The sequence below is a fragment of the Mauremys reevesii genome, linkage group 4 (assembly GCF_016161935.1).
Source record: "Mauremys reevesii isolate NIE-2019 linkage group 4, ASM1616193v1, whole genome shotgun sequence".
Lineage (NCBI taxonomy): Eukaryota > Metazoa > Chordata > Testudines > Geoemydidae > Mauremys > Mauremys reevesii.
The window spans coordinates 127,421,871-127,443,056 of NC_052626.1; the positions used below are offsets into that span (position 1 = coordinate 127,421,871).

The window sequence follows — 21,186 nt, forward strand, 5'->3', positions numbered from 1 at the left end:
GAGCAGGTTGGACAAACACCTGTCAGTGATGGTCTAGATAATACTTAGTCCTGCCTTGAGTGTAGGGGACTGGACTAGATGGCCTCTCAAGGTCCCTTCCAGTTCTATGATTCTATGAATGTGCATTACCTTGTTTTTAAACACTGAGTTTTATGCATCATTGCACTTTCCATTCAGCTAGCTCTTTTAGGTCTCTCAGAATTACTTAGTTTTGACTATCTTAAATAATGGTCATCTGCAAACTGACTCCTCACTGTTCCCCTCCTTTGTCCAGATCATTAATATATTTACCAATCCTAGCAGAAAAACTGTTGCCATGGTGAAACCGGATAGTTCATTCCTACTTACCCAACCATCTTTTATGGTAGACAAATTTTTTATTAAGAAAAAGCTCTTGTTGGTTACATTCAATCCTCCTTTGCAAAAATCCATAACTCAGTCACCTTGAGAGATTACATGGCATTTAGGCCATCTGGAAATAAATACATTAATAATGAGGCAGCTTGTTATTTATCCGTTTGTGGTAGCAACTACAGTGTGCTTGGGCTTTCCAGTGATTCAAGGGTCCCTGCCCTATCGAGCTCACTCTAAGGACAAACAAGACAGGTACACAGATAAGGAGCAAGGGGAACAGTTAAAAAAAATCCCCCTAAATGTATTAGATCTAAAATTTTCCCTCTGATTTTAGTTAGGAGGAAAACAGAGGCAAGAAAATCACGAGGGACCAAGTTCTCCAGGATCATGCACAGGAATCAAGAAATAGCTCAACTGTAATATAAATTAGTTCCATTCAACAGAAAATGGATGTTTTCTAGGGGAAAAAAGGATGCTTGGGCACCAGTTAAAACTCTCCTTTTGAAAGATCTTTTCCCCATACACTTTCCACATTTGGTCCCCTGAATGTGGAAACACACAAGTATAATGTAAAGCATAGGTTTCCATCAGCAATTCTTATTTGCCCTCAATTTTCTGCTCTTATGCTCCCGAGTGAGGAAACAACATCCATTCACTAGTGTTCAAGTTCATAAAACAGCAGTGGTTTTCAGGCTAGGGCTTTGGTATTTTTATTATATAAAAATCATTACTGGTTGGAAAGTATTGTGTTCAGTTTGGTCTTATATGTCTATGTATCATTTACATAAATACACAAGTTTTACAAATATAATTTTTTTTTTAAAGTACATCAGAAGCAGGAATCCTGTCAATCAGTGGGGCCACTGGACAATCAAGGTGCTAAAGGAAGGCCGTTGTACACAAGCTAAATGAATTCTTTGCATCAGTCTTCACTCCAGAGGATGTGAGTGAAATTCCCACAACTAAGCCATTCTTTTTAGGTGACCAATCTGAGGAACTGTCCCAGATGGACGTGTCAATAGAAGAGGTTTTGGAACAAATTGGTAAGTTAAACAATAAGAAGTCACAAGGACCAGATGGGATTCACCCAAGAGTTCTGAAGGAACTCTCATGAAATTGCAGCACTAACAGCTTTGGCATGTAACGTATAATTTAAATCAGCTTCTGTACCAGATGACTGGAGGATAGCTAATGTGACATCGATTTTTAAAAAGGCTCCAGAGGCGATCCTGGCAATTACAGGCCAGTAAGCCTGACTTCAGTACCAGGCAAATTGATTGAAACTCTGGTAAAGAACACAATTATCAGACATATAGATGAACATGATTTGTTGGGGAAGAGTCAACATGTTTTTTGTAAAGGGAAATTGTGCCTCAACTATCTATTAGAATTTTTGAGGGGGAGTCAACAAGCACGTGGACAAGGGGAATCCAGTGGATATAGTGTCTTTAGACATTCAGAAAGCCTTTGACATGTCCCTCACCAAAGGCTCTTAAGCAAACTAGGCAGTCACGGGTTAAGAGGGAAGGTCCTCTTGTGGATCTGTAACTGGTTTAAAAAGACAGGAAACAACGGGGTAGGAATAAATGGTCAGTTTTCAGAATGGAGAGAGGTAAATAGTGGTGTCCCCCAGGGGTCTGTATGGGACCTATGCTGTTCAACATATTCATAAATAATCTGGAAAAAGGAGTAAAACAGTGAGGTGGCAAAATTTGCAGACGATACAAAATTACTAAAGATAGTTAAATCCAAAACTGACTGCACAGAGTTACAAAGGGCTCTCATTAACTGGGGGACTAGGCAACAAAATTGCAGATGAAATTCAATGTTGATAAATGCAAAGTGATGCACATTGGAAAACATAATCCCAACTGTACATATAAAATGATGAGATCTAAATTAGCTGTTACCATTCATGGAAGATCTTGGAGTCATTGTGGATAGTCCTCTGAAAATATATGCTCACTGTGCAGCAGCAGTCAAAAAAGCGAACAGAAGTTAGGAACTATTAGGAAAGTGATAGATAGTAAGACAGAAAAATATCATAATACCACTATATAAATCCATGATATGCCCACACCTTGAATACTGCATGTAGTTCTGGTCACCCCATCTCAAAAAAGATATATGAATTGGAAATAGTTCAGAGAAAGGCAACAAAATTGATTAGGGGTATGGAACGGCTTCCATACGAGAGATTAAAAAGTCTGGGACTTCTCAGATTGGAAAAGAGATGACTAAGGGGGGATATGATAAAGGTCTATAAAATCATTAATGATGTGGAGAAAGGGAATAAGGAGGTGTTATTTACCCCTTCTCAAAACACAAGAGCCAGGGGTCACCCAATGAAATTAATAGGCAGTAGGTTTAACACAAACAGAAGGAAGTATTTCTTCACACAACACCCAGTCAACCTGTGGAACTCATTGCCAGAGGATCTTGTGAAGGCCAAAACTATAGCAGGGGTCAAAAAAGATTAGATAGAGGATAGGTCCATCAGTGGTTATTAGCCAAGATGGTCAGGGATGCAACCCCATGCTCTGGGTGCCCCTTGCCTCTTCTTGCCAGAAGCTGGGAGTGGACAACAGGGGATGGATCACTTGATGATTGCCTGTTCTGTTCATTCTCTCTGAAGCACCTGGTGTTGGCCACTGTCAGAAGGCAGGATACTTGGCTAGATGGACCATTGGTCTGACCCAGTATGGCCGTTACTATATTTTGTTCAAGTGTACACAGCATAGGTATAAGGGTGGGAGAGGAGAATATGCAGAAGATTACTCACCTGTGTATTTATACAACTAAAGAAGTTATTGCAAAAGAAATACAAAATATTGCTTATGCATGTGCAAGTCCGGAGCCCATGTATGTAAGCAACACAAGTCTCAAGCAATGATGTGCAGTTATGGGTTGCTAGATAAGTGATTGGGACATTACAAACGTCTAAGACAGGGATCGGCAACCTTTCAGATGTGGTGTGCCGAGTCTTCATTTATTCACTCTAATTTAAGGTTTCGCGTGCCGGAAATACATTTTAATGTTTTTAGGCGGTCTCGTTCTATAAGTCTATAATATATAACTAAACTATTGTTGTATGTAAAGTAAATAAGATTTTTAAAATGTTTAAAAAGCTTCATTTAAAATTAAATTAAAATGCAGAGCCCCCCAGACCAGTGGCCAGGACCCGGGCAGTGAGAGTGCCACTGAAAATCAGCTCACGTGCCACCTTCGGCACATGTGCCATAGGTTGCCTACCCCGATCTAAGATGTTTAACAGCTACAGCATCTTCTTGTTGTTGAACTGTTTGGTCTAGGGCTAGGTCCTAATTTGTCTAATTATTTTCTAGTCAGTAGGTTTACCTCTCCATAACGGATATGCCTACTCACAGATTTCAGCTAGTCATGATAGGAGTGTTTGTCCCTGCCCTTTCAGCATCTGGGAGCTGTGGCACTGGAGATGCCACCCACTTTCCTACAGGTGTGTGATCAGTTCTCAGTGAATGAAAAGGAATAGTATTTCAAGGGAATCTCCTGAAATATATTAGACCATTTATTTTTAACATTGCAGTATGCTAAAAAGAATGTCCGCTCACAAAGTTATGGAGGTATGAGGAACAGACTGTCCTTTAGATATATGAGGTCTCCACTCACAGTGACGTTCCTGGAAGCCTCCACAAGACAAGGATCCAGTCTGAATGAGGTCTGTGTAGCAGTGGAATGGAAAGGGATACTTAGAGACCTTATATACTTATATGCTGAAGCAAACAGGATTTTCAGTCATTACTTTTGCAAGCTTCAGCAAGAGCTACCCTTGGAATCTGCTGAAGACTGCATCGTACTGCACTACATAAATGCAGTGGTTTCAGTGACACCTGTAGCTGCAGTCAAGGCAATAGTCCATACTAAACTGATCTGTCCACAGAAAGGAAAAAAAAAGTATGAAACCAAAGATACTTAATCACTGAAAGGCAAGTCTTTTTGGCTGACCTTGTTCATAAAGTAACTGCCTAGAGATGACACTGCAGCTTTAAAGCCAAGCTGGTCTAGCTTACAAATGCACAAACTCCTCTTTAGACTAAGCAGCGTAAAAGCCTCTTCATCTTTTTAGATGGAAACTAAGACAACAAATGACAGAAATATCTAAAACGGGAGGTTTTATGTTACACAGATTTTGCTACTGTAGCTGGCCAGAATGGAGTGTCCATTGAGGGTAGGAAGAATATGTACTTCAAAAATAGTTGATGGCTTTGAAAATTCTTTGCACCCATCATCCTTTTCACTTGCTTTTCAGAGAATCTCAACATTCTTTGGAAACGCTTAGAATCCTTTTATGTCTAGTTGAGTTTTGCAGCTCCTAGCAGCACTGCATTGCACATGTACACACTTAGCAGATTAATTTTTAAGGAAACTACAGCACTAGACATGGTGTTCAAAATAATACTGTATGCTGTAATGCAGACTAGCTCACTATGGTTCGGCAACAGTAGAAGCTGTAGTGTAAACAGGGCTCAGGCTTTTACCACTGTGTTTTTCTACACCAGGGATACATTACACTGTAATAAAAATGCCTACGCCCTGTCTGTACTACAACTGCCTTGTTTGTTGTCACCAAAAGGGGAACTTCAACTATGAAGTTTTCTAGTGTAGAAGCCTCTGAGGGTGACCAAGCTAATCCTTTTTCCAATATGGCGAACTCCCCAATTTCTTGTTCCCTTTGATTTGGCAAAGCTAAACTCGGAAGGTAGGTCTCTCCATCTGTCAGTTCACCTAACCTGTTCCTGTACAGTTGAACTGTACCATACAGAATATTGGCCAATACTTTGAGATACATTTGTTTGTCAGCATAGTGATCTATTAAATGAGTTCACTCTTTACATTTGTGTAATAAAATTTCCCCATAAAGTTTTGTCTTTGGTAATAGCCAGCTATTGTCAGGCTCTTACTAGAGATTTCCAAAAATGCAGTTTGATTTGAACAACAAGTATTTTCACCCCTGCAAGAGTGGTACACTAGGGAACCTTATATCCTACAGAATCAGAGAGCGGCAAAACTATGCTCTCATGATTGCACCATCTAAGTGACAATACAAGAACCAGAGAACACTCACTTGTAAATAGCAAGAGAGGAAAGAAAACAAAAATCAGAATTACTTAGAAGAGGGGCAGGCCGAGGGCAGAGTGTCAGTACTGAAACAGAAGCAAAACCTGGACCATTATGTTGGACAAACACTTCTTAAGTTTCCACTAACAGAGCTGCCTAGGAACTAGAAAGCACACTTTTCACTGGCAGACAACATTCATGGTCGAACACTAAACTGTCTCTGTATTGGTTGGAGAATCCAGGTCAAAGGAATGTGCACACTGATTTCAGAGTAAGTGGAGGAAAGGTATGCATCCTGAGCCTTTATATCAATTAGGATGCAGTATGAAACCAAACATGCAATCTCTTGGAGGAGCCAAATTCACTTAAATGAAACATTTAACATTACAAGTTTGTAAGCACCAGCAGCCAATAAATCTGAAAAATAAGTTTTATTTTAAACCAGTGGTATTGTGTGACATCATATATGGCAGAACTGATTACAGCAAAGTTCATGGATACAAACAAAATAGCAGAATTTCTTTTTTGACGTGTGTACTTCTGTTCAGAATTCAGGCAGCAGAACAGCACCGCTCTGAAAACAGGGAGTGCGTGCGTGCCACGGGAGCTCCCATTAGAGTCTGGACTTTGAAACATTCCCACTCATACATGCAATGTCTATATTTTAAAAAAATCTTGAGCAATATTTCTGCATGAAATCACACTGTAGCGTCTACACATAACATGGCTGATAAAAATAGTCTTGCTGTAGGTTTACGGATTTCCATTTAAATACCTGGACTGCAGGTCCAGCAGAGAAGGAGGTTTTCTATTGTCAATTTAATTTGGTCAGAGGGAGAGTTCTGTAACCAAGGCATGAAAGAATTGCTCTCTCCACCCCATCCCAAGCTTCTCTAAGAGGGTTTGACCTAAAGAGAGATCACTGGAAAATGTTCGAGGAAAAACTGATGGCTTTATCATCCACCTCCCACCCCTTTGTGCTGCCTCTTTATGCATAGGAATAAATACATTAAAACAGCTGCTCTCAACTCCTATATCAAAGATCCACCAGGATACAAAATACTGCAAAAGCCCTGCTCTTCCCACACAGGAGATGCCTGCAATACATGAACGTATGAAAATGCCTTTTCCCCTATATCCTAAAAAAAGGGCATCTGAGCCACCCAGGACAGCTGCAGTATACAAAATACTGAAAGACACTTTCCTCTCCCCAGTCCCTAAACATGGCCATTTCATTCACACAGGATCCCTGTAAAATACAAAATATTCTAACCAACTTTGTCTTTAACTATACTCCCTTTTCCTGTTTCCTCAGGCAGAGACCAACCCACTAAAATAGCCAAAAAGCTCTTTTCCCGGAGGGTAAAAATAAAATCACCTTATTAAAGTGTTAATTACACATCCACACAGAGACGGACAGTGAAAGGGAGGTTCTGACTTGACGCATGCTTATTCTTTGTTTTGGACTCCAGCATTTCTAAGAAACTTCTTTTTGGGGGCAAAATAACTTCTAAGTTTGGACAATTAAATTGTCTCATGTTTATCTGCTCCTTTAAAGGACATGATTTATCCTTTACCCTATAAATCCAAATCTTTTGAAACCAGAGAAAAGAAAAAGGTGCATGTTTATCTGTCCCATATGTTTTATCAAAGCTCCCAGAATGGCAGATATCTTCACAATGAGTTGTGCTACAAGAGGGAGGATGCTGTGATTTTCCTACAGCAGAGGAACTCAGTACAGTATTTCATTGGCAGACTTACTGCCCCAGTGCCCTCCTCCAAGATAATGCAACAAAAGTAGGTCTACATGCACATACAGCTACAACATGCAAAAAAACACCCCACCCCATCTTGTTAGGAATAAAGTACACAAGCACACAGACACAGCATGAATCATCTCCAGCCTCTGCCTGTGTCTACTGGGCGCTAATGCTGGGAAGCCTCAGAATGAGAGAAAAAGAAGGAGAAGTATGGTGACTCCCAATCTAAGGGCACACAGTCTGTTGCTTTGGAAAGTATACTTCCTGGTTATAGTGTTCATGCCTGGCGACCTGCAGCCCATGAAAAGCTGTGGGCTCAGAATTCCATTCAAGAATGTTAACTCCAAACTCACTTTCACTCTTTTCCCATTCATTTAAGGCACAAAACATATTTACATTTTCAAACAAATCCTTCTCGTGTTTCAAGAATCAAACCGAGAGTCTGCTGGTACACAATACTGGAAAGAGGCTTTGGATGTAGATAGGCCCTCTGGCATCAAACAGAAAAAGACATCACCCCAAATCTGTTGCTGCAGAAAGCAGGGGGCTCTGTTCAAGTATACAGCTACCTTCCATTATCTATAAAGTCACTTCCTCAGAGGAGAACCATTTTAATGGCAACAAATGTGACTGAGAATTAACTGAGCTTCCCCGCATTATGTCTGCCTTGCCCCAGCAGCAGTGCAAATTGGTTGCTGTCTGTTACTCTGGAAGGGCTTAAAAAAAAAAAAGTGAGTCACAAATAGGTCTTCAGAGGCTTGTCCTAAGCTGTACGCAGAATACAAGATAGCATGCAGCATGTTTACATACAGTCAGCCTTCCTCTCTCCCCCCATTCAATACACACACATACAAACACGCACACAAAACCCCTCCACCAAGGAGAACATCTTTGTGTCAAGAGGCACTTGAATGATATTCGGAGAGTCCCTATGAAAAGGCATTCCCCTCACAGTGAAGTGGGACAAACAGAAGACAGGCAGTTTCTCAGGACTCCATCTCCTCTTGGTCAAGTGGCGGTGGCACAAAGCTGACTACTTCATCATAAGTCAGACCTGGAGGGGAAAGAGTGACAGACTTAATACAGCAAGATGGCAGTTTTATAACACAGCTTCTGTTGAATTCCAATCCTCAGAGCCACATTTCAAAAAGAAAACATGCTCTAGATATTTTGAGTACAAAAAGCCAATGGGCTGATATGCCAAATCAGTCTACATCAGAATGTTACTTCCAGAATGCCAGCACAATATACTTTTGCAGTCTCCAAAGGGTTGAACTGCATTGTCTGCATGAACTGATATTTGTATTACCAGCTAGCAAATGACTGTATTCATTCTATACACAGCACGTCACCAGAACAGTACAAGGTATTCCCAATGAATGAAGAGGAAACAAAACTAATGAGATCCCATGTCAGCACACGCAACGTTTCTATCAGCTCCCTCTCATACTCTCCATCTCCAAAAGTTTGCTCCAACCAACCACAAAAGCTATAGTTCGATGTTAGCTCATGGCATCTGCTGTAAGATATGCAGCTTGCCTCAGTAATTCTACCTTTCACAAGACTCACTTTTCCATTCCTCAATCTCGAGTTCTCTGCTTTCAAAGGACTGGTCATAGGGGTCTGCCACTGGTTCATCATCTGGGTCATGGTACTGAGAGAAGTAGCCATGGGCCAGTGCCTCAGCTGCAGTAATTCGCTTGTCTGTGTCCAGCACCAGCATCTTCTCCAGCAAGTCCACAGCTATCAGAGCCCCGAGACAGAGAAAAGAATGGAGTTTTACACACAGGGAGCCATCAAAACACTTTATTCTAAGTCTCAAGTTTATATAAGTACCACCTAAGGAAGTTTGTAGTTTTTCATGAAACCCCGCCCCCATCCTTTCAAGGTATTTGAGGCATCTCCATATTGAACTACTCTGTAGTCAAAAACAAACATGAGTGAACAAATCTCAGTATTACAAGATATGCTAGAATTCAGCTTCACGCTTCCTCATTTACAGCCAGCAGGAGTGATAGCTTTTAAAATGGCAATTAGTCAAAAAATATACAGCAGTGGATTCTACTTTTAATATAGACACCACCAGCTAGTTGTATGGGACAAAGCCAAGAACAAGTGTTTCTCCCTCCCCTCAGCAAATACTCTGGATTATAATTAAGATCTGTATTAACACAATGCAGAAGCAGCTCCCTGGAAGTCAGTGCCAAGCAGCTAGCTGAAACATTAACTGGTACATATCTCCTACTTTAGAGGCCCAAATAAAAGTGTCAAGGACTTTAAATTTTATATTTAACTAGCGACTTATACCAGGGATTATTAATATCTGCCACTAAATCCCCTTCCCAGGAGAAGTGCTGCAAGCCTTACCCAGTGGATTGGCACCAATAAACACATTTTCAAAGTTCATCTTTGGCATGTAGGACAAAGACTGGATGTAGTTTCTTGCCTGTGGAAATAAATGTTTTGTTAAAGAACATCTCCCAGCCACCAAGATATGGAGTGCGCCTCAATTTGTCAGAAGTATTTTGTTGTGTATACACTGCCTACTTACTTTGATTCTCCTGCTCTCACCTCTGTGACTCTTATTAGGCACATCAATTTTACCCTCTCTCACCTACCAACCATCCATGGTCGGGGGAAGGGGTTAGAGATAATGACAGTCAGGACTTGCTCCATGGTTTGTGCAAAAGTGGAAACAAAATACAGCCCAGAGATCTATTGCAAAAGCTTACTGCCTCCTCTAAGAGGCATAAGAAGCATATCATATACTGCTATGATATATAGACATCTTCATGGTATCCAGTGGTAAATCATTCAACTGTTAAGTGATATTCTAAAAACAACAACTCATTCAGGTTCTCCTAAATCCCAGAGGCCGACAAGTTTAGTCTACACTGTTCTAGTTTGAAATTTGCTTTAAGGTTGTTTTAAAGTCTTGCTGTAGCAGGCAGTTATCTTAGTGCCCATCCCATGCCTCATGCGAGCATTTAGTGAACCCAAGAAGCGGTGACCTGAATCGCAAAGCCCTGTACATCCTGTCAGGTCTCACCTCATGGCTGGGCATCCTGTTAATCAGATATGCAGGGGGTGTTCCCGTCAGACGCATGATCTGCTGAAGCTGGTTAATATCTTAGGTGCCTAGTCAAGGGCTTTGTTAAGAACAGTGCAAAAAATCATTTTAAACATAGAAACACAGCTGCATACAAACTATTTCTTCTGCCCTCCCCTCCCCCAAGGCACAGATCAAACAGGCAAGAACCACTCAATCTGTCAGACATACTTGTGAGGTTTTAGTGATGCGGACTAGTGTGCAGCTAAAGCAAGTGATTCCTAATTCTCAATCGCTAATAGCCTGTCAGCACAAACAGGCGTAAGTTTAATAGCCAAACTCAAACTTAATTTACAGATTTGCCTCCTTGAAACTTCTCAACAGTTTACCCAGGCTGTTGCATTCACATGTGGCCGCTGAACAAACTGATCCTCTGAACTGACTTTAAATGCATAGCTTTACTGACTTACTGCACAGGAAGCTGTCAAGACCCTTGTGGCCTAGATGCTAGTGATATTAGCTCAGCAACTGGCACCTTCCCTCTGAACAGCTACGCAGGCAGTGTGATATGTGGGTGAGGTGATGGTAGACAACAAATGCAGGGTTAGCAAGACATTAGCATTGCACAAAATCAAATATTAGCCGATGTCACTGAACAGAAATGGAGAGAGTTTAACAGCAACTAAAATGAGGCAGAAAACCCTGCCGGGGTAAAATGCAAAGAAAAAAGCAAATTCAGAGCTTGTTATAGGAACATCACCCCTGCCCCACACATAACCTTGAGCTAAATTGATGGGGATTTATCTTCATACAGTACAAAACAGAGCAGTGTCAATACTTTCCTGTATTTTATGCAAAAGATTCTGAGTGTAGACTTAGATAAAAGGAACTCTGCTTTTCCTTCATAGAAGTAAACCAATGTTGCTCAACTCGGTGCCTATATTCTGAAAAGTCCCTTCTGATATACAAACTAATCTAGCCCCCTTGACCTTCCCCAGCCTCTATCACACCCATTGTTCTCACATCACTGGCACAGAGAGTGGCATCACCATCTTCAAATTATGCCTCAAACATTCTCTCTCCACTTCATTTTCTTCCTTCTCAAAATATGGTTTGCAGTGTTGTTGTAGCTGTGTTGGTCCCAGGATATTAAAGAGACAAGGTGGGTGAGGTAATATCTTCTACTGGAATTGGTCCAAGAAAAAGAAAGATTACCTCACTCACCTGGACTTCCCAATATCTGTCGCTTTTTCCTAATGCTATCTCTAAATCTAAAATTCAGGGCTTGTTCATATGAACATTTAGTTTGCAGCAACCTAGTGTGTGTGAATCTATCATGCATTAACCTTCCACTGACAACTGTCCATGCAGATCCTGCTGAGGTCCATTAACAGTTGGTTAATGACCTCTGATCTAGTCCTCATCAGCAGTATCCACACAGATAGTCCATGGCAGATTAAAATTTGATCTTGCTGCAGACTAATTGTTTGTGTAGACAAACCCTGAATTATTCACCTGTTTAACTTAATCCTTCCTTCCTTCACCTCATCCAGCCTCTCCTCAGCCTACAGGTGGTAGTTTCAATGACAGCCAAAATATTCTCCTCCCTTTGGCACCTTTTGTTTCTCCCAATCGGACACCAAACAAAATCAACCACATCCTTGGCCAGATCAGTAATTTCTCCTGCAGGATCAACTGCTTAGTCATCAATGCATAATATAAATTTAATCTCCAATTCACCAAAACTGCCCTCTTTTCCATACTACTATAGCTATCACCTCAAGTACTGTACCCTATACCTTCCGCCCTTTGGGTCAAATCCTATCCCTCGGTTCTTCTCCCAAACTTCTGCAGTTCAGAACACTACAACATGCTTGCATACTTGTCAGCTACTTTGACAATCTAGGCACACAGTAGTCCACCTACCCGGAAGTGCCAATATAACATTGAACTTGAACCCTGCAGGACTTGGGGTCATCAACAGGGGAAATATTGATGCACCAAACAAAAAAAAAAGTCATAGTTTAGTAAAGGACTTAGAAAGGCCACTTAGTCCTACAAGACCCCTCTCTAATCTATAACATTTTAATCATTCTGCAATTTCTAAAGTCACTGAAACGCCTCAGTCAACTCTTCAAACGCTCTCATTGCATGCCTTCGTTTAACTGCTTTCTCTACCCTTCCTGCCACACACTGCAAAGAGTTTGATGCTTTCCTCCATGTAAACAGCCTCCCTTCATGATCACATCACAATCATCTCTATCCTCCTAACTTTATTTCTCTTCAAGTAGACCTACCAGAGGTGAGTATGGGGATAGTTAGTTAACCTCAAGGGCTCTCTTGCATGAAGTTCAGCTGGATCCTAAAATCTATTCTCTCTCTTATTCAACATTTACATGAAGCTGATGGGGAAGCTAGTGAGATATCAATGGGTTGCAACCCACACACTACATCCTTGAAATTCAGCTCCACATCGTTCATCAGTTCAATCACACTGCTTTTTCTGTGTCTGGCTGAGAATCATGGCTAACAGGGCGAAGTCCACTCCAAATTAGTCTGAGGTGATAATGGTAGTCTGAAGAAAACTATCAAAGGAAATGGAGAAGCTGCCCGTTCCACTGAAATGGGAAGGTCCACCCATCTTTTGTAACTCAGATTTGCGACCTAGGATGCTTATTAGATCCTGGGCTGCTTCTATATATTCAAATACTCAAGTGTATCCAAATAGGCTTCTGAGAAGAGATCTTCGAGCTAACAGTCTGTAAATGAGATATCAGGAGCTGGTGACAGTGGCAGGCCTTCAAGTCTGGAATTCAATTCTTTGCTGTGGCCCTGGCTAAACTATGAAGAAAGTTTGCGTTTAAAAATGTGTTACTTTATCTAACATGTTTTTAAACACAAAGAAATTAAGGTTGACCATGACAAGCTAACATCTTTAAAAGTGTTAAATCTTGTCTAAACCAGTCTTTAGAGTCATGTTAATACACCCATATTACCTAATGTGTTTTAAAACAACCTATTTCTCTAGTCTAGACAAGGCCAGTGTTTTTACTTACTGATCTTCTCAAGATCCTGCAAGGCACATTTATTCAGGCTTTTTCTGAAAGGGAGATATTGCCATTTTCATGCCGTTTTCCCCACATATTCATTTAAATTGTGATGTAGTTTTTAAATTCTACCCAGCTCCTGCTAAAATTGACAATATTCCCCCACCAAAACTGCTCACTCTAAAATAGCCACCTCCACTCTAGAGACCATATCTCTACATCTCTTCATGACTCCCATAAGCATAACTATCCCTGTCATGCTAAAAACCTATCACATCACAAAGAAACCCACCAAATCAAATTGCTATTAGCTATCTCAGCACAATACTGGAGGAAAATTTCACCTCTTCAATAGCTTCACCATGTGAGGCATCCATGAATGCCAGTTGGTTACTGCACCCTCCCCTCAATCTTTGACCATAATGTAATGCGGCTCCAGGCACCAGCACAACAAGCGCGTGGCTGGGGCAGCAATCCGGGGGCGGGGCGGCATGCCGATTGTCGTGAGGGCGGCAGTCAGGGAGCCGTCGGTATTTCTGCGGGAGGTCCGCTGGTCCCGCGGCTTTGGTGGCGTGTATGCAGAAGTCGTGGGACCGGCAGATCAGCTGCAGAACTGCCGCCGAATCCGCGTGACCGGTGGACCTCCCGCAGAAACGCCGCCGAAGGCTGCCTGACTGCCGTGCTTGGGGCGGCAAAAAACATAGAGCTGCCTCTGCCTCTGGTGTATCTGCACCCCAGGTTTTGCTTTACTCAAAGGAGACAATACTACACCACTATAGAAGGATCCCATAAGGCTTTGTTCTCAACCCTCTTCTCCTCTCCATCTACCACCCCTTACTAGTGTTCAGCATTTCATAAACATTCCAGTACCATTTTTATGTTGAGGTCAGTGAAAACTTGAGCAAAGTGTTCTCTCTCAATTTACACTCTGCCTACCTGCTCGAACACATCACTCAATTCTTGCTTAACTTCCTTCAATCACCATAAAAGATGGCTATCCTCTTACTTGACAAGGGGAATACCATTAATTACATCTATCTAGCTCATCTCAATTCTGAACATGAGTTCACTTCTCAGATTTGTAATAGTGCAGTCACTCAGATACATTTTCTTTGCAACTCTGCAAGTCTGAGTACTGTAACTTCAACAAAATGACAGCTACAGTGATACTCATTCTGTGAATTGCTCACTGATTTCATGTCTTATTGTAAGTCCTTTTATGTCCTCCCCCAAATTTGCCCACGCCCAAAGTTCTGTTGATTCACAAAGCTTCAGCCCACCAGATCTTCAGGACACCTCTTGGCCACCGAGTTCTAGCTCGCCCTATACCTGACCTGCTCATCTACCAGTTCTGGCCTCATCTGATTTCTCACACGTCTGATAGAGATCGAACCTTTCTGCTCCCACATATGATATATGAAATAATCTACTCACCCCCCACCAAACTGATCCTCTGATTCTTTAACAAGTACCTCAGTACCACTTTTCTGCAGCTTGCCACTAGAAACCTGTAAGCCAGTTCATTACATCAGTACTTACTATGCATTAGCAACCCATTAGCTTCTGCTACTCCCCCCCTTCCCCATATACTCTCTTAAAAAAAAAAGAAAAAAGAAAAAAAAAGGCATATCCCCTTGGTGTAACTTCTGTGTATTTTAATTTTGTGAACAGGTAAAATTAAGTGTGATTTATTTTATACTTTGCCTCCCCAAATTGGTTCATAATCCAGGAACAAACATTTGTACATGGCAAAGGTGGTAGGAAGGACTGAAGACACTGGTCACCATTTAAACAAGAGTCTGTCTAAATAAAGCTTCAGTGGTCATAGATAACATACATGCTGGCAAAAGTACAGTGCAAATTAACACATACATTAGCACAGCATGACTGTTTGAAGTGGCTAGGCTGGCTGTGCACTTCTTCCATGGTGGCCATCTCTTTCCTAATTTAGCACCTGCAATGCAGTTTGGATTTAATGCTCTGAAAACAAAAATCTCAGTGGTGGCAGCAGCTCATTCTGATGTCATATGAAAGACTGCTTTGGGAAGAACACACAAACTCCCATAGAGAAATTGCACATGTTTAGCTGTCATGCTCATTTTTGGATGGGATCATTTGCCCACAGAGAGTCCCTTGGATAGGCAATCTGGAGAAACAGTTATTGGTGTAAGTCCCAAGATCCCAACCATAAGAGGTGCTTCTCCAGTAGTGTCTGCCCGTGTGATCCTTTGTGAAGTACAGACCCACAAAAAGAAGTCAGGAAAACGTAAAGTGAGATGGGAAAGAGGAGTTCACACCATGGGTAGGGAAGGAGGAAGAGAGATCAGGCGAAATATGAATGCACGGACACCCCAAGGGAGAAAAATGAAAAAGGAAAAAAAGACCAAAAATCCAGAAAAAAGATCATAAAGTACAGACAGACTACAAGAGGGCAGAACAGAGGTAGAACACTGACTCCCAAAAGGGCATATATTACAATCAAAGTATAAACTCACAGACTCTGAGGAGATTTTCTTCAAAAGCTCAGGCCCTGGGGTTCCAACGAGTCTCAAAATGAGCTTCAACTGATCAATATCTAATGGTGAACCATAAAGGAAAATGCTGGGACAAATCAAAATGAAAAGAAGTTCAGAGTATCAGCCTAATGAAGCTGGAGAGTTAAGGTCTAACAAGACCTTATCTGAATAGTCATTTTAAGCAAACTTTATACATTCCTTCTGTATAAAGTTAAACATCCCCACACAATGCACTTGTGCCTAAATCATTTACATTAAACCACTGGACCACAAATGTGCACACATGCATTGAGCAGAGTTGATCACTTACACTTGACTGCCATGAACAATGCACAGCAGACATTAAAGACAAAACTTTTGTCTCACCGGCAAGGCTTAGTTCACATGCTCATTCCACCCTTTAACATCCACCCAGAGCTTTAGTAGCTAGCAATATTAAGCATGTTAGTAATAGATGCAGTAAAGCAGAAGGCTGGCAAGTGTAGGTGCTAGTATGCAACAATACATGGCCATTTGCAATACACGGCTGAGATAGTCTGACCACTTGTGACTAACTCCGGATGTCACAGAATGACTGGAACTTGCTTGCTGTCTAGAGTTGTTCTAGCAACCTAAAAACTGATCAGGTGCACCTTCTCCCACTTCCCATGCTACACGCTAAACTGCAGAACATTGAAGTGGCCAACATAGCCAGCAGAGGGTGCTTACTTCCTACTGGCTTCTTTTAGAAAATATGAAGGGGACTACATCATCTTGTTTCAACACTGCTGCCAAAATAAGACAAAAACAAACTAACAGGCAGAAGCTTTGCAAAAATAGGGCCTGAAAGTCCCCAAAGCTGTATATTTGTATGATGAAAAGCTTTGTGCTTCCAATGGGACTGCTGATCTAGAATGGACACAATGCCCAGTCCAAAACAGAGCTACCATCAGGTCCTTTAGACAACTGATCTGCTCTCTTTGAAAAGGCAGAAAAATCTTTAAGAAATCTGAAAAAATGTACATGGAGAAATCTGTTAAAATACTATCAGAGGGGTAGCCGTGTTAGTCTGGATCTGTAGAAAGCAACAAAGAGTCCTGTGGCACCTTATAGACTAACAGAAGTATTGGAGCATAAGCTTTCGTGGGTGAATACCCACTTCTCAGGACTCTTTGTCGCTTGTTAAAATACTGTTACAGGTCTAATAGTCACAAGAATAAAGAGCCAGACTGGAAGTCAACTTTTTAAAAAATTGGGAGCAATCTTATTCCATCTCTATATTGCTCTAGTATGCTGCAGTCCAAATCCCATTAGTGATTTCAGACTACATCATTCAAGTTTGTTTCTGGAATATGATACCCTTAAAATTCCATTAACATAGTTATGGGTTTTCCTTTAAATACAAGATAATCATCTTTTTAGGCAGCATTGTTCACTGCAAGGGAAACAATGCCATGCTGATCTCATAAATGCAGTTGCAATTGTATCTCACTACATGGCATCTCTTTACTCAAATGCCACAAAGCATACATTACTGCTGAGTATTCTTACAACTTGCATTTTGCACATATTAGAGTACAATTCTTACTACAAAAGTCTTCAAGTGGTAGAAACATTTAAATGAAATTTTGCCCAAGCCCAGGGGTTGTTTTCAAATACCTATTTTTAAAAGGAGCCTTGTACTCCCAAAATGCATCTGCTGATATTAGGAACTCATTGCATATCCAATTCTACTTGTTAAAGCCATACTTTGACTAAAGCTTGGTCTACAATAAATGCATCTAAAATGGCTAGAAAAATCTATGCTATAATATGCTTTGACAAACAGATGAGTTGATGTTTCATTTACTTTCAAAAAGTTCACTTTGATTAAATTGATTGTTTATCAAGTTTGAATCAAAACAGGCACTCAAACATATTACAGCTAATGATCACATACATGTACCTGTAATCACTGAACTGCACACTCTTAGGCATCAAAATTTATGGAATCAGAGATTTCTGTCATATAATTAGCAGAAGACTGCTATAGTTAATACAATCAGCTATATTTAAATGGCCCTGATGAAAGTCAATTTAAGACAGCCATTACACCCTTCACTCATGCTCTTTTGCAAGAAAAACCTTTGTGCAAGCTAAGGACTGCCTGCATGCCTTCATTTTGAGTTTGCTATTCGTTGGTTTATTTGTATTTTTTAATTTAAATTCCTTTTTATGTGTGTTTCAAAATCAAGCTTAAGACTATCCGAATTATGGATTTGGGCTGCTATTTAAAACGCATTACCCAAAAGGAGACATTACGGTACTGAAGTTGAAATACAGAGCCAGAATGAATTGTGTATGTTTATGCACATTAAAGAAATATGGGAATAGTTGCTGTGCATGTAGATTAATTGAGTTTAAGACCTAAGGGGATCATAGGACCCTCCTGTATAATAGTCAGTCACTAAAGACAAAACAGAGGCCATGACCACTTGTGATCATTAAAGACTCCATGACTTTTTATTAAGCGAAACAGTAGTGTCCTGGATGTCTTGAGTAAATTCAAAATGTCAAAAGTATTCTGAAAGATCTAAATATTCCCTGAAGTTTCAGCTGAGCAAGATTTTCACTTTTTTCCTAAAGTACTAGAGCATTGCTGTGCTCTTGTGGATGCCAGAGAAGATACCCATGTATAATTTACAAATGCAGGACATGTCCATTTAGGGAAGTCTACATCAGTGTGTTTGAACCTGGTGGATACACCTGCCCAGATATCCCTAATCTAGATAAGCCCAAGTATTTTGGCATCTAATCTTGAAAGAAATGTGCAATATTAATGTTAAATTTGCCCAGTGTTATTTTAAGATGCAAAAAAGGCTTGATTTACAAGTGTGAAAGAACTGAACTAAAGTGAGAGTCAGAAGCATTTTTTTATTTTGGTAGTTACACTTTAAAAACTCAATAACTATTTGGCACTTACAAAGTTGATTTGATCTATTTTATTAAAAATAGATCCAGTATATAATTTTATAAATAAAGAAAAATATTTACTACTGTGTCTAAATTTTAAGATCCTCTTATTTTTAAATCTTACCTGATAAAGAAAAGATGATCAAAAGAAGAACTGCAATAGTGCTAGGGTCTGAACTCCTTAACTGAATTACCCATTCACAACAAATCCAGAGTGCTGGCTTTGATCTGGTGTGTGAATACAGGTGTGCAGATGACGCTATTGCACATAGTGTGCTGTCTGCCGTGTCAACCCTATTCTCAGGAAACATCAAGGTATTAGAAGTTACTAGAAATTTCCAAAGTGTATTACACTTCAGTTACCTTGGTAGCTCCCAAAAGCAAAACTAACGTGCTGAGTGGACACTGCAGCATGCAAACACGTGAACTATTCCATCTAGTTTAGGCCTACCATCTGGACCCCACTGAATTACAAGCATAACCTTAACTAATGGGGCAAGTGGTGTCGGAGTGAAGTGAACTCTGAACAGTTACACACCAAACTAACAAAGTTAGTAAACACACAAAGCAAAAGGAAAACAAAAACAAAACAAAAAAACTCACAAGAAGAAAAGTGCATGGAAAGGGAAAGCAGAGCATGCAAACCTCAAAAGGGATCGCCACAGGCTCTCCGAGGACTCAAGTCCCAATGATCCTGAAATGCAGAAAACAATCAATCTTCCATCATCATCAGCAGACACTGCAAGATTACAGGAGCTTATCCACGCAAAGCATGTCCAAAGAATACTTGAGAGGCTAGACAAGCAGAGCAAAATGTACCAAGAGACCATGTAATTTCCAAATGGTTCATTTTCAACATGAAACTTCTGTAGAACAGCACGTGATTGGACGGCAAAAAATTATATATATATATTCATCACAGAATTTAAAGGGATACAGTCAATTTAACAATCAGAGAAATATAATTTTGTCTATATTGTTATAACGAACGTCCAAGATTGCCAACAGTGAAAGAAATATTTGTTTCCTTTTGCACATGACAGTACTTTGTACAGAGAAAACAGCAAATCCGCTTCCTCTCTTATTTGTGTGGACCACTGAAAAAGCGGAGATAAAAATATTTTTAATCAATGGGAAAATATACTTGTAAAAGCACAAATATTAGTATTAAACATAAGGGAAGATTACAAATATCTGAAATCACTTAATTCATTTTCTGAAGATGACTGAATTTCAAGAGGACAGTGAATGATTAATCTGATTGTGTGTGACAGTGAGAAATTAAGGTTTTCAGTCAATTACAGTCCTTGATCTTATTCCCATGACCCCAAAATCTTCTGCATCTGTTGATTATTTCCCTACAACTCTTCCCTCATCAAAAAAGATTTTACTAACTTTAGAACCTCACATTTGATCTCTGAGTTTCACCCCAAAGGTAACCAAGATGAAGAAAACACTTTAGAGAGTTAATGTTCCCACTGTACATATAATTATAGAAACTATGGCTAATCACTTGAATAATAAACCCCCAATGCTGAACACGTTGGGAGCTCAGGGCACTGATCTTAACAAATGCAGAAGATCTGGGTGTGTCACTACCTTTAGTTCCTTGTTGCTGCCTATGCAGGACCAAGTCAAGGTTTGGGAGGGTGTTAGCCCCCTTTTATATCTTTGGCATGCGGCGTAAAGGCTTAGGTAAGATATACACAACCCCCAACAGATACTGTTTTCCAGAACATGCTAACCTAACGTGCATAGGATATGCCTGTCACTTAAGGTGAGGATCCATGCAGGCAATGCTCAAAGAACTACTAAAGGCTTTCTATATCTGTGGAGGAGGTGTGGGAAGGGCCTCGATACCGTTATATAAAATCAAGCACTGATTAGGAGAAAAGCATCATGATGCGACAAATCATCAACATGTGTGAAAGAATGCAAGCGTTCAAGACAGAGAATTGCAAGTATCTGCAGGAAATATATAAACTAGTAAAGCACCTTAGCATGACACAGGAAAGGACAGGATTTCCTAAAATCAAACAGTTATATGCCTATAATGCATATTTTAAAAAGTCAGAGGAAAGTCTCTCAGACTTGGAAGGAGAGATTTATCGATTTTGCTCAGTACAGTAAAGTACACACTGAGACGTATTTCCTGGCATTTAACAAAACATCTAAGTCATATACAGCACTTTTCACCAGTAGATTTCAAAGCACTTTATAAAGGAACTAACATCCCCAGTTTACAGAGGAGGAAAACGAGACACAGAGAGCTGAAGTTACTTGCCCAAGGTTACCCAGAAGGCCAATGGCAGCCCCAGTTCCCCTGAGTTCCAGTCCAGTGTTCTATCCATTAGGCCACACTGCCTCTTTTATATTGCAAATCCTATTTGAGACATTTTAATTACACGTCTTTGTAGCTTTTTTGGTTACAT

The 21,186-nt window shown here is 40.4% G+C and overlaps 1 protein-coding gene across 3 annotated transcripts in view; it reads right to left on the reverse strand.

Moving 5' to 3' along the window:
- Positions 1-5,863: 5,863 nt before the first annotated feature.
- Positions 5,864-21,186, reverse strand: part of MAPK14 (mitogen-activated protein kinase 14) — a 59,081-nt gene continuing 43,758 nt past the window's right edge. The window contains exons 9-12 of one of the 3 annotated variants that reach the window (XM_039534692.1): positions 15,803-15,882; positions 9,579-9,657; positions 8,781-8,954; positions 5,864-8,265 (exon numbers count right to left, since the gene is read on the reverse strand). In XM_039534692.1, coding sequence (XP_039390626.1) covers positions 8,198-8,265; positions 8,781-8,954; positions 9,579-9,657; positions 15,803-15,882 — 401 coding nt within the window. In that variant the 3' untranslated portion in view covers positions 5,864-8,197. Of the gene's footprint in view, positions 8,266-8,780; positions 8,955-9,578; positions 9,658-10,260; positions 10,361-15,802; positions 15,883-21,186 lie in introns of those variants that run through there. The other 2 variants (XM_039534691.1, XM_039534693.1) reach the window with 2 other exon arrangements.